The sequence below is a fragment of the Oncorhynchus nerka genome, linkage group LG24, assembly GCF_034236695.1.
Source record: "Oncorhynchus nerka isolate Pitt River linkage group LG24, Oner_Uvic_2.0, whole genome shotgun sequence".
Taxonomy (NCBI): Eukaryota; Metazoa; Chordata; class Actinopteri; order Salmoniformes; family Salmonidae; genus Oncorhynchus; species Oncorhynchus nerka.
In genome coordinates, this window is record NC_088419.1 from 4,811,660 (window position 1) to 4,826,590 (window position 14,931).

Below are 14,931 nucleotides of genomic sequence, written 5' to 3' on the forward strand. Positions count from 1 at the left end.
GGGACAACATGGAGGACTGTGGGGAGGTAGTTAGTTTCCATCTCAACTCAAACCTTTCTACCCTATATCTCTGTGTTATATCTCAGAGGCAGGAGGGCCACACCCAGCGCTTCATCAGAGAGGTGAACACCACCAGCAGGAGCTGTGTTCTGTGGGATCTGGACCAGGAGACAGACTATATTATCCAGGTCCAGTCTATTGGTCTGTACGGAGAGAGTCAGGCCAGCAAGAGGGTTCACTTCAGAACCCTCAAGAAGTCTGACCGCTTCCCCTCCAACAGCTCCAACCAAGGTAACCCTGACCACTGACCCCTAACACTAACCCTCACTCTTCAACAGCTCCAACCAAGGTAACCCTGACCACTGACCCCTAACACTAACCCTCACTCTTCAACAGCTCCAACCAAGGTAACCCTGACCCCTATCACTAACCTTCGAACCAAGATAACCCTGACCCCCAACACTATCCCTCCTACCAAGGTAATCCTGACCCCCAACATTAACCCTCCAACCAAGGTAACCCTGACCCCTTACACTAACCCTCACTCTTTAATAGCTCCAACCAAGGAAACCCTGACCCTTATCATTAACCCTCCAACCAAGGTAATTCTGATCCCTAACACTAACCCTCCAACCAAGGTAATCCTGACCCCTGACCCCTAACACTAACCCTCCAACCAAGGTAATCCTGACCCCTAACACTAACCCTCCAACCAAGGTAATCCTGACCCCTAGCACTAACCCTCCAACCAAGGTAATCCTGACCCCTGACCCCTAACACTAACCAAGGTAATCCTGACCCCAGGTACTAACCCTCCAACCAAGGTAATCCTGACCCCTAGCACTAACCCTCCAACCAAGGTGACCCCTGACCCCTAACACTAACCCTCACTCTTCAACAGCTCCAACCAAGGTAAACCTGACCTCTGACCCCTATCACGACGTTGGCCTCTTTGGGTATAGCGAGCCCCCTCCCCCTCTCCCTGCCTCCCCCTTGCCTCCTTCAACTAGGCTGCTGTGGTCAGAGAGACGTCATAAATTCCTGAGGATCTCCTGATGGACACACAGTATAGGCAGAGTAGATTTTCATAGAGGACAAAGGAAATCCTTCCACCTCACAGAACTTGAGGTACGAACAAATTTCATGTTCAGGAGAAAGTATAAAAGATCGGTGAAGAATCCAGCTACGAATTGGTCCGTTTGTCACAACTTGGGGAAGCTCATGGGAGACGGTGAGGCCACATTACCATAACGCTGTTTATATAATAGCCTCAGATATGAGGTTTACATCTAATTGTTGTATAAGATGAATGAGTGAGTATGATACTGTTTACACAATTTTACAATGTGATTTTGGACTGTTGAATGAAGGAAAACTCAAAAAGGGGATTGGAGTTAACTAAATCAGAGGACCGCCCCTGAACCCGGTTAGGGTCAGGCGTCCTGGGACAGCCCTTTTCTGCCTTCCGAATGAAACCCCCACTCGGGTTTTCGATCAGCAGACCGAGCTTACCTCAATTAAGAGATGGCTAAAGGTTGCAGATCATGTTTTTCTCCATTATGAGAGGACAAAGATTGTAGACCATTGCTGAATCTTTTAACCAACCATACCACGTGGTTAAACTCTTAGACTATCGATAACGACAGAATAAGAACAAGTCTTTCATATTAATTACTAGTCTGCAGCTAGGAATTCGGTATCATTGAACGCGAAGAACAACAACCACCGAAACTTTCATTCTATAACGAAACGAATGAATGTCACTCTGAACTATCCACTATAACCACGACAGAGAGAGAGAGGGAGAGAGACGGACAATTCTACAAAAGAAACACACTTTTCACCAGCGATCAAGACGACACACTGAGCGTAAATATATATATTGATTGCAATTGTTCCAGAATGAGTGAGTGAGCGTTCATGTGCAAAGGATTAGCATTTCAATTGTTATAATTATCACTCTTCTTAGTCGAACCCCACTTCCCTTTTTGTCTAACAAGCCGCGATGTCGGTTCAGCCCACTAGGGCACATTCTCCTATCATTTCATGTAACCACATTTACCTTGTTTGTTTGTTTGTTTATGCATTTCTGTGAATTACTTAGTTAGTAATAAATAAATGATTTAAGACAATTGATGTATGGATGACCCATAGTGAAGGCTGGGTTCGTGCAGATAACCAACAATTTACGACGTTTGGAATGAGACTAACGTGAGGTAAAGTAAATCATTCATTAATTCGAAGACTAATTGATCAGATAAAATATATGAAAAGTGATTTTAGGAAATGTTAACTTTGTAATCTGAATATTTTTCCTTGGTGCCCCGACTTCCTAGTTAATTACAGTTACATGATTAATCAGTATGATCGCGTAATAACTAATTACAGAGAATCGTTGATAAAAACTATAAGTCTTCAGTTAATGATAGTAAAGACACGACACCCCTAACACTAACCCTCCAACCAAGGTAACCCTGACCCCTGACCCCTAACACTAACCCTCCAACCAAGGTAACCCTGACCCCTGACCCCTAACACTAACCCTCCAACCAAGGTAACCCTGACCCCTGACCCCTAACACTAACCCTCCAACCAAGGTAACCCTGACCCCTGACCCCTAACACTAACCCTCCAACCAAGGAAACTCTGACGCCTGTGTCCTGACCCTTTTAACATTCCAACCAAGGTACAGTCACACTAACCTTGGACTTCAGTTTCATCATACAGAATATGGGCCATGGGATTGGCACTTTCGATTAAATGATCGATTCAGTGTTTGTAGTGAGGTTATAATGAGGTTCTACCTAGGATAGGATAAAGTAATCCTCCCCCTTAAAAGATTTAGATGCACTATTGTAAAGTGGCTGTTCCACTGGATGTCATAAGGTGAATGCACCAATTTGTAAGTCGCTCTGGATAAGAGCGTCTGCTAAATGACTTAAATGTAATGATGTAAATGTTCTTAATCATATAATATAAATCAAATCAACAGCAATATCATTGTAAATTACAGTTAATTACCAGTGCCTCTTTAACATCATTGTAAATTACAGTTAATTACCAGTGCCTCTTTAACATCATTGTAAATTACAGTTAATTACCAGTGCCTCTTTAACATCATTGTAAATTACAGTTAATTACCAGTGCACCTTTAACATCATTGTAAATTACAGTTAATTACCAGTGCACCTTTAACATCATTGTAATTTACAGTTAATTACCAGTGCACCTTTAACATCATTGTAATTTACAGTTAATTACCAGTGCACCTTTAACATCATTGTAATTTACAGTTAATTACCAGTGCACCTTTAACATCATTGTAATTTACAGTTAATTACCAGTGCACCTTTAACATCATTTTAAGTTAATTACCAGTGCACCTTTAACATCATTTAATTACAGTTAATTACCAGTGCACCTTTAACATCATTGTAATTTACAGTTAATTACCAGTTCACCTTTAACATCATTGTAAATTACAGTTAATTACCAGTGCACCTTTAACATCATTGTAATTTACAGTTAATTACCAGTGCACCTTTAACATCATTGTAAATTACAGTTAATTACCAGTGCACCTTTAACATCATTGTAAATTACAGTTAATTACCAGTGCACCTTTAACATCATTGTAAATTACAGTTAATTACCAGTGCACCTTTAACATCATTGTAATTTACAGTTAATTACCAGTGCACCTTTAACATCATTGTAATTTACAGTTAATTACCAGTGCACCTTTAACATCATTGTAATTTACAGTTAATTACCAGTGCACCTTTAACATCATTGTAATTTACAGTTAATTACCAGTGCACCTTTAACATCATTGTAATTTACAGTTAATTACCAGTGCACCTTTAACATCATTGTAATTTACAGTTAATTACCAGTGCACTTTTAACATCATTGTAAATTACAGTTAATTACCAGTGCACCTTTAACATCATTGTAATTTACAGTTAATTACCAGTGCACCTTTAACATCATTGTAATTTACAGTTAATTACCAGTTCACCTTTAACATCATTGTAAATTACAGTTAATTACCAGTGCACCTTTAACATCATTGTAATTTACAGTTAATTACCAGTGCACCTTTAACATCATTGTAAATTACAGTTAATTACCAGTGCACCTTTAACATCATTGTAATTTACAGTTAATTACCAGTGCACCTTTAACATCATTGTAATTTACAGTTAATTACCAGTGCACCTTTAACATCATTGTAATTTACAGTTAATTACCAGTGCACCTTTAACATCATTGTAAATTACAGTTAATTACCAGTGCACCTTTAACATCATTGTAAATTACAGTTAATTACCAGTGCACCTTTAACATCATTGTAAATTACAGTTAATTACCAGTGCACCTTTAACATCATTGTAATTTACAGTTAATTACCAGTGCACCTTTAACATCATTGTAATTTACAGTTAATTACCAGTGCACCTTTAACATCATTGTAATTTACAGTTAATTACCAGTGCACCTTTAACATCATTGTAATTTACAGTTAATTACCAGTGCACCTTTAACATCATTGTAATTTACAGTTAATTACCAGTGCACCTTTAACATCATTGTAATTTACAGTTAATTACCAGTGCACCTTTAACATCATTGTAATTTACAGTTAATTACCAGTGCACCTTTAACATCATTGTAAATTACAGTTAATTACCAGTGCACCTTTAACATCATTGTAATTTACAGTTAATTACCAGTGCACCTTTAACATCATTGTAAATTACAGTTAATTACCAGTGCACCTTTAACATCATTGTAATTTACAGTTAATTACCAGTGCACCTTTAACATCATTGTAATTTACAGTTAATTACCAGTGCACCTTTAACATCATTGTAACTTACAGTTAATTACCAGTGCACCTTTAACATCATTGTAATTTACAGTTAATTACCAGTGCACCTTTAACATCATTGTAATTTACAGTTAATTACCAGTGCACCTTTAACATCATTGTAATTTACAGTTAATTACCAGTGCACCTTTAACATCATTGTAATTTACAGTTAATTACCAGTGCACCTTTAACATCATTGTAATTTACAGTTAATTACCAGTGCACCTTTAACATCATTGTAATTTACAGTTAATTACCAGTGCACCTTTAACATCATTGTAATTTACAGTTAATTACCAGTGCACCTTTAACATCATTGTAATTTACAGTTAATTACCAGTTCACCTTTAACATCATTGTAAATTACAGTTAATTACCAGTGCACCTTTAACATCATTGTAATTTACAGTTAATTACCAGTGCACCTTTAACATCATTGTAAATTACAGTTAATTACCAGTGCACCTTTAACATCATTGTAATTTACAGTTAATTACCAGTGCACCTTTAACATCATTGTAAATTACAGTTAATTACCAGTGCACCTTTAACATCATTGTAAATTACAGTTAATTACCAGTGCACCTTTAACATCATTGTAATTTACAGTTAATTACCAGTGCGTAGGACACACATTATTAACAGAGCAGAAGTGTTTTACCTGACCAATCACGTTCTATCCCACAATCAAATCATTAAAGTCCAGACGGAAAATATTTACACAGAAGCAACCTAATATCACACAGTCAACTCTAGTCATTTAGTAAGTTCACCATTCTGAACGCCCACACACCTCAGGTAGCTTTCTGCCTTCAGACGGACAGAAGACAGGAAGCCCCACGTATTGAAGAGGACGACCCTGCTATTCTTCCTGGTCTCTGTCTCTGTCTGTCTGTCTCTCTCTCTCTCTCTCTCTCTCTCTCTCTCTCTCTCTCTCTCTCTCTCTCTCTCTCTCTCTCTCTCTCTGCATATCTCTGTACATCTCTGTTTCTCTGTCTCGAGTGGGGCTTGATTGACCTTGGCTGGCACAATTTAAATAAAAAAACTGCAAACTAAACCCATCTGGCACACCAGGCAGGCTAGAGCAAAGGCTTAAAGTATTTGATGAGCCGGTGAGGCTGGTTAAGTGCCTGTAGCCTTCAGGACTGCTCTCCCAGCCGCTCCCAGGGGCCTCCACTGTCTCTATCCCTCTCTCTACCATAGTTCTCCCAGCATTATTGACAGAGTCCAAGTCTCTCTCTTTCTTCCCATCTCCCTTTCTTTATCCTGATCTTTTTGTCACTACCCCTCTCTCTCTTTCTCTCCCCTCTTAAATCAAATCAAATGTATTTGTCACATACACATGGTTAGCAGATGTTAATGCGAGTGTAGCGAAATGCTCGTACTTCGAGTTGATGATGTGTACGCCAAGGAACTTAAAACTTTCCACCTTCTCCACTACTGTCCCGTCGATGTGGATAGGGGGGTGTTCCCTCTGCCATTTCCTGAAGTCCACGATCATCTCTTTTGTTTTGTTGATGTTGAGTGTGAGGTTATTTTCCTGACACCACAATCCGAGGGCCCTCACCTCCTCCCTGTAGGCCGTCTCGTCGTTGTTGGCAATCAAGCCTACAACTGTAGTGTCGTCCGCAAACTTGATGATTGAGTTGGAGGCGTGCATGGCCACGCACGCCCCAGTGTTGAAGATCAGATGTTGTTATCTACCCTCACGACCTGGGGGCGGCCCGTCAGGAAGTCCAGTACCCAGTTGCACAGGGCGGGGTCGAGACCCAGGGTCTCGAGCTTAATAAAGAGTTTGGAGGGTACATGGCGTTAAATGCTGAGCTGTAGTTTATGAACAGCATTCTCACATAGGTATTCCTCTTGTCCAGATGGGTTAGGGCAGTGTGCAGAGTGATTGCGTTTGCGTTGTCTGTGGACCTATTGGGGCAGTAAGCAAATTGGAGTGGGTCTAGGGTGTCATGTAGGGTGGAGGTGATATGGTCCTCGACTAGTCTCTCAAAGCACTTCATGATGACGGAAGTGAGTGCTACGGGGCGGTAGTCGTTTAGCTCAGTTACCTTAGCTTTCTTCGGAATAGGAACAATGGTGGCCATCTTGAAGCATGTGGGAACAGCAGACTGGGATAAGGATTGATTGAACATGTCCGTAAACACACCAGCCAGCTGGTCTGCGCATGCTCTGAGGGCGCGGCTGGGGATGCCGTCTGGGCCGGCAGCCTTGCGAGGGTTAACACGTTTAAATGTTTTACTCACATCGGTTGCAGTGAAGGAGAGCCCACAGGTTTTGGCAGCGGGCAGGGTCAGTGGCAGTGTATTGTCCTCAAAGCGAGCAAAGAAGTTGTTTAGTCTGTCTGGGAGCAAGACATCCTGCTCCGCAACAGGGCTGGTTTTCCTTTTGTAGTCCGTGATAGACTGCAGACCCTGCCACATACCCCTCGTGTCTGAGCCGTGGAATTGTGACTCTACTTTGTCTCTATACTGACCCTTAGCTTGTTTGATTGCCTTGCGGAGGGAATAGCTACACTGTTTGTATTCGGTCATATTTGCGGTCACCATGCCCTAATTAAAAGCAGTGGTTCACGCTTTCAGTTTTGCACAAATGCTGCCATCAATCCGGTTTCTGGTTGGGGAATGTTTTAATAGACACTGTGAGTACAGCATCAGCGATGCACTTGCTAATAAACTCGCTCACCGAATCAGCGTATTCATCAATGTTATTGTCCGACGCTATGCGGAACATATCCCAGTCCACGTGATCGAAGCAATCTTGAAGCGTGGAATCCGATTGGTCGACCGAGCATTGAACAGACCTGAGCTTCGGCGCTTCCTGTTTTAGTTTCTGTCTATAGGCTGGGAGCAACAAAATGGAGTCGTGGTCAGATTTTCCGAAAGGAGGGCGGGGGAGGGCTTTATTTGCGTCGTGGAAGTTAGAATAACAATGATCCAGGGTTTTGCCAGCCCGGGTTGCACAATCGATATGCTGATAAAAATTAGGGAGCCTTGTTTTCAGATTAGCCTTGTTAAAATCCCCAGCTACAATAAATGCAGCCTCAGGATATGTGGTTTCCAGTTTACACAGAGTCAAATTAAGTTCTTTCAGGGCCATCGATGTGTCTGCTTGGGGGCGATATATACGACTGTGGTTATGATCGAAGAGAAGTCCCTTGGTAGATAATGCAGTCGCCATTTTGATTGTGAGGAATTCTAGGTCAGGTGAACAAAAGGACTTGAGTTTCTGTATGTTGTTATGATCACACCACGACTCGTTAATCATAAGGCATACACCGCCCTTCTTCTTACCAGAGAGATCTTTGTTTCTGTCGGCGCGATGCGTGAAGAAACCAGGTGGCTGTACCGACTCTGATGACGTATCCCGAGTGAGCCATGTTTCCGTGAAACAAAGAACGTTACAATCTCTGATGTCTCTCTGGAAGGCAACCCTTGCTTGGATTTCGTCTACCTTGTTGTCAAGAGACTGGACGTTGGCTAGTAGTATAGTATACTAGGGAGCATACGATGTGTGGGCGATGTGCCCGTCTACAGAGCCTGACCAGAAGACCGCTCCGTCTGCCCCTTCTGCGGCGCCATTGTTTTGGTTCGCCGGCAGGGATCCGATCCATTGTCCTGGGTGGTGGACCAAACAGAGGATCCGCTTCGGGAAAGTCGTATTCCTGGTCATAATGTTGGTGCGTTAACGTTGCTCTTATATCCAATAGGTCCTCCCGACTGTATGTAATAAAACCTAATAATTCCTGGGGTAACAAAGTAAGAATTGCACAGTTTCCATCTCTCTCTCTCTCTCTCTCTCTCTCTCTCTCTCTCTCTCTCTCTCTCTCTCTCTCACACATTGCTGCAGGCTGCTGTGAAATTAAGCAACTCTATCTCACTCCGGGTAATCAGGATTCTGACACACACTCTAAAACACTTCAAATCGGGTCCTGGGCTACGCCGATGGCTGCGTCTGAAATCGGTAGGGCCGTGACCAATCGACTGAGGCTTCAATAGATGTCTGTACTCCCAGTCAGCACAGATGGACATGGTGGAATGAACGTGAAGGAGATGATGGTGTGGTTTAAGTAGTGATGATGTGGTTTAAGTAGTGATGGTGTGGTAGTCTATCAGGTTCTGTAAAGTGAATCATCAATGTGGCTAGCAGGATCAACAATAGATAGGCTAGCAGGATCAACACTAGATAGGCTAGCAGGATCAACACTAGATAGGCTAGCAGGATCAACAATAGATAGGCTAGCAGGATCAACAATAGATAGGCTAGCATAATCAACAAGAGAAAGGCTAGCATGATCGACAATAGATAGGCTAGCATAATCAACAAGAGAAAGGCTAGCATAATCAACAAGAGAAAAGCTAGCATAATCAACAAGAGAAAGGCTAGCATAATCAACAAGAGAAAGGCTAGCAGGAACAACAATAGATAGGCTAGCAGGATCAACAATAGATAAGCTAGCAGGATCAACAATAGATAGGCTAGTATAATCAACAAGAGAAAGGCTAGCATGATCGACAATAGATAGGCTAGCATAATCAACAAGAGAAAGGCTAGCATAATCAATAAGAGAAAGGCTAGCATAATCAACAAGAGAAAGGCTAGCATAATCAACAAGAGAAAGGCTAGCATAATTAACAACAGAAAGGCAACAGAGTGAAAGAGCTGAATGAGACTCATCTATTAATTTCTCAATGTCTAGGTCAAGCTCTTTCACCATTTCACTTGTAGACAGATGTGCTGGGTGTCCAAGACTACCTCTCAACCACACATGATAATGCTTTACCGCTCAACCACACATGATAATGATTTACCTCTCATCCACGCACAATAATGATTTACCTCTCAACCACACACAATAATGCTTTACCTCTCAACCACACACGTCTTGAACTGTACTCCTGAAACTTACTGAAAATGAGACGATGAAGCACTTCAGGCACACTCCTTGTAGGCTACTGCAAAGAACATACTATATCTATTAGCAATATCGCTAACAGTGATAACCCCCTGACCTCAGGAAGATTAATGGTGGTTGTTATCTCAGAGTTACAGTTGCATTATCTTGGTATCTATGGGCTTGTTATAGCTCAGAGAGGAGAGGAGAGGAGAGGAGGAGAGGAGAGGAGCTTTTTGGTATTTTATTAGGATCCCATTAGCAAAAGCAGCAGCTACTCTTCCTGGGGTCCACACAAAACACGAAACACAATACACAATGATATAATACAGAATCATTAGACAAGAACAGCTCAAAGACAGAACTACATACATTTTTTTGAAAGGCACACGTAGCCTACATATCAATGCATACAGTGGGGAGAACAAGTATTTGATTCAATGCCCGATTTTGCAGGTTTTCCTACTTACAAAGCATGTAGAGGTCTGTAATTTTTATCATAGGTACACTTCAACTGTGAGAGACGGAATCTAAAACAAAAGTCCAGAAAATCACATTGTATAATTTTTAAGTGGCAGCAAGCTTATAGGTCTGCTGCTAGAACCAGGAAAGGCCACTTTACCACTCTTGGGTAACGGAATTACTTTGGCTTCCCTCCAGGCCCGAGGACAGATACAACAAAAATATGATAGAAAGGAGTGGCTATAGAGTCAGCTACCATCCTCAGTAGCTTTCCATCTAAGTTGTCAATGCCAGGAGGTTTGTCATTATTGATCCATAAAAAATATTTTTCCACCTCTCCCACACTAACTTTACAAAATTCAAACTTGCAATGCTTTTCTTGTATAAAAAACAAACAAAAATTATGCATGAATACAATTGCTCACTGTTCGTTGTTGGCATTTCCTGTCTAAGTTTGCCCACTTTGCCAATGAAATAATAATTAAAATAACTGGCAACATCAAATGGTTTCGTGATGAATAAGCCATCTGATTCGATGAAAGATGGCGTTTAATTTGTCTTTCTGCCCATAATTTCATTTAAAGATGGAGAGGAGAGGAGAGGAGAGGAGAGGAGAGGAGAGGAGAGGAGAGGACGTCTGGAATTCAGCCTCCACCTCCATCCCAAAATAGCCTCATCTGTCCCCCTCTTAGTACAATCTCCACCACACAATTAAGTTATAACTCACCTCCTTAACGTAATGTCACAAGTCTCTCTTTTATGTGAGATTCAGACCCACCGACCGAGCAACGGCTGTGCTTTGAAAAGCCTTTTTAATCTGGCTTCCTCACAACATAACAGAGACGTTTCAGGGATGTTTTGTTACAGCCAAAGGAGAAAGCTTTTTCCCATCTCACATTCAATCTCCCATTCAAAGTGAATTGATTAACAGAGCAGCCGAATGCATGTACAGGCCATCCAATGAGACACAGCTATACCGTCCAGAATCAATAGCAGTGTTGTTATTCCCACCAGCAAATCTCCTACAGTGCCTTTAAAAAGTTTTTGCCCACTTTCTGATTTTCTCTATTTTTGCCTATTTTTCTCACTTAAATGTAATCAGATTTTCAACCAAAACCTAATGTTAGATAAAGGGAACCCAAGTAAACAAATAACACAAAAAATGGATACTAATTGTTTTAAATAAGCAAAGTTATGCAACACCCAATGCCCATACGGACAGATGGCCTGACATTCTCCTGTAGAATTCTCTGATACAGAGCAGAATTCCTGGTTCATTCAAATGTAATTCAAAGACGTGAAGCAGCAAAGCATCCCAAAACCATCACACCACCCAAAACCATCACACCACCCCAAACCATCACACCACCATCACACCACCCCAAACCGTCACACCACCCAAAACCATCACACCACCCCAAACCATCACACCACCCCAAACCATCACACCACCATCACACCACCCCAAACCGTCACACCACCCAAAACCGTCACACCACCCAAAACCATCACACCACCCAAAACCATCACACCACCCAAAACCGTCACACCACCCAAAACCGTCACACCACCCAAAACCATCACACCACCCAAAACCATCACACCACCCAAAACCATCACACCACCCAAAACCCTCACACCACCCAAAACCATCACCACCCCAAACCATCACACCACCCAAAACCACCACCCAAAACCCACCCAAAACCGTCACACCACCCCCACAAACCATCACACCACCCAAAACCATCACACCACCCAAAACCATCACACCACCCAAAACCATCACCACCCAAAACCCACCACCCAAAACCATCACACCACCCAAAACCATCACACCACCCAAAACCATCACATCACCCAAAACCGTCACACCACCCAAAACCATCACACCACCCAAAACCATCACATCACACAAAACCGTCACACCACCCAAAACCGTCACACCACCCAAAACCATCACACCACCCAAAATTGTCTGCATCATTTCCAATCAACCGTATATTTTTGGTATATTTTTGGTAAATATATATATCCATACACACATGCATACATATACACATATATACATACACATACCTATATAGACATACATACTTTTTTCAAGAATATACCTTTATTATTATTCCCCCCAAACCCTTCCGCCGATCCCCCAATTGGAGTAAACTAATAAACACATCTGCTTCTACCTTCAATCCATACATTTTATACACACTCTACAGACACAGTCTACTTTACAATAGTTCTCTCTTGTTTGTTCTTAGTCCTTCCTCTATTTCTGACGTCCATCCAGTTTGATTTCTATTTGTAACTATGCTGTTTCACAAAAGCTCCGTACCTATATACATTTTACAGATCCCGTATGTTTTACATTGTTTATCTTGTTATTAGTCCCACCCTTCAGCTCCACTCAACCCCTCCCATCTGTCTCTCAACATCATCCATTTCAGATTTCATGCCATATATTTTTCAACTTTATATATTTTTTAATTTTTCAACAATTGGTATGAAGTTCTTACTGTAGAATGCAGTGTTTGGTTTTTGCTCGACATAACATGAACAATGTTGTCCAAGTAGCATCACAGGCTCTCTTTCCATTTCCCTTAAAAAACAGATGCATCCGGTTCTTTGTGACGCCGCAGAGGGGTCACAAGGCATTCTCTCAACCAGCTTCACCTGGAATGCTTTTCCAACAGTCTTGAAGGAGTTCCCACATATGCTGAGCACATGTTGGCTACTTTTCCTTCACTCTGCGGTCCAACTCATCCCAAACCATCTCAATTGGGTTGAGGTCAGGTGATTGTGAGGGTCAGGTCATCTGATGCAGCACTCCATCACTCTCCTTGGTCAAATACCCCATACAAAGCCTGTTTTGGGTCATTGTCCTGTTGAAAAACAAATGATAGTCCCACTAAGCGCAAACCAGATGGGATGGGGTATCGCTGCAGAATGCTGTGGTAGCCATGCTGGTTAAGTGTGCCTTGAATTCTAAATAAAATCACATAAAGTGTCCCCAGTAAAGCACCCCCACACCTCCTCCTCCATGAATCACGGTGGGAACCACACGTGGTGATCATCCTGCTCTGTGTCTCACAAAGACACAGTGGTTGGTACCATATTATTGGTATTGGTTATTTCATAGTTTTGATGTCTTCACTATTATTCTAGAATGTAGAAAATAGTAGAAATAAAGAAAAACCCTTGACTGAGTAGTTGTGTCCAAACTTTTGACTGTTACTGTACATATATATATATATATATATATATATATATATATTTTCCTTTTTCTCCCCAATTGTTTAGTAGCTACTATCTTGTCTCATCGCTACAACTCCCAACGGGCTCGGGAGAGACGAAGGTTGAAAGTCATGCGTCCTCCGATACACAACCCAACCAAGCCACACTTCTTAACACAGTGCCATCCAAAATGGAAGCCAACCGCACCAATGTGTCCGAGGAAACACCATGCACCTGGCAACCTTGGTTAGCGAGCACTGCGCCCGGCCCGCCACAATAGTCGCTGGTGCGCGATGAGACAAGGACATCCCTACAAGGACAACCCGGACAACGCTAGGCCAATTGTGCGTCGCCCCACGGTCCTCCCGGTCGCGGCCAGTTACGACAGAGCCTGGGCACGAACCCAGAGTCTCTGGTGGCACAGCTGGCTCTGCAGTACAGTGCCCTTAACCACTGCACCACCCGGGAGGCCTGTATATACAGTATATGTACAGCATATACCAAAATGTGTGGACACCCCTTTGAAATTTGTGGAGTGAGATGATTTGGCTATTTCAGCCACACCCGTTGCTGACATGTGTATAAAATCAACCACACCGCCATGCATGCTCCATAGACAAACATTGTTATTAAAATGGCCTTACAGAAGAGCTTAGTGACTTTCAACGTGTCACTGTCATAGAGTGTCACCTTTCCAACAAGTCAGTTTGTCAAAGGTCTGCTCTGCTAGAGCTGATCTGGTCAACTCTAAGTGATGTTATTGCGATGCGGAAATGTCTAGGAGCAACAATGGCTCAGCCACAAAGTGGTAGTCCACACAAGCTCACAGAACGGGGCCGCGGGCTGCTGAAGGGCTTATCGCGAAGCTCGCAAAGAATTGCCTGTCCTCGGGTGCAACACTCATTACCTTTTTCCAAACGGCCTCTGGGAAGGATCGTCCTCACAACAACTGTTTGTTGGGAGCTTCATGAAATGGGTTTCCATGGCCAAGCAGCCGCACAGAAGCCTAAGATCACCATTCGCAATGCCAAGCGTTGGATGTAGTGGTGTAAAGCTCTGGAGCAGCGGAAACACGTTCTCTGGAGTCATGCATCACGCTTCTGGGTTAGGAGGATGTCAGGACAACGCTACCTACACCAATGCATAGTGCCAACTGTAAAGTTTGGTGGATGAGGAATAATGGTCCGGGGCTGTTTTACTTGATTCGATTTACTTCTGGAACGATTCAGTCTGTCTACAGTTGTAGACAATCAATTGCACCATTAATTTGATGTGAGCTAAACAAGCTTATCTTTCTCCTGCTGCAAAGACATGTTTGTGTTCATCTGTTCACAAACAGTCTGTCTACAGCTTATTGGGATGCAGACAGCGTTGTGTTTTGCTTTCTTACTGTTGTCTGTTGTCAAGCCCATGCAGCTGGTTTTAGATAGTGAGTTAATCATCAGTCGTTTCA

The 14,931-nt window shown here is 42.3% G+C and overlaps 1 protein-coding gene across 1 annotated transcript in view; it reads left to right on the top strand.

Annotated features, from left to right (window-relative positions):
• The window catches only part of LOC115107263 (fibronectin type III domain-containing protein 4-like), an 80,341-nt gene that overhangs the window by 30,800 nt on the left and 34,610 nt on the right, over positions 1 to 14,931 (top strand). The window contains exon 3 of the mRNA XM_065008562.1: positions 87 to 291. Within this exon, the coding sequence (XP_064864634.1) occupies positions 87 to 291 (205 nt within the window). The remainder of the gene's footprint in view (positions 1 to 86; positions 292 to 14,931) is intronic.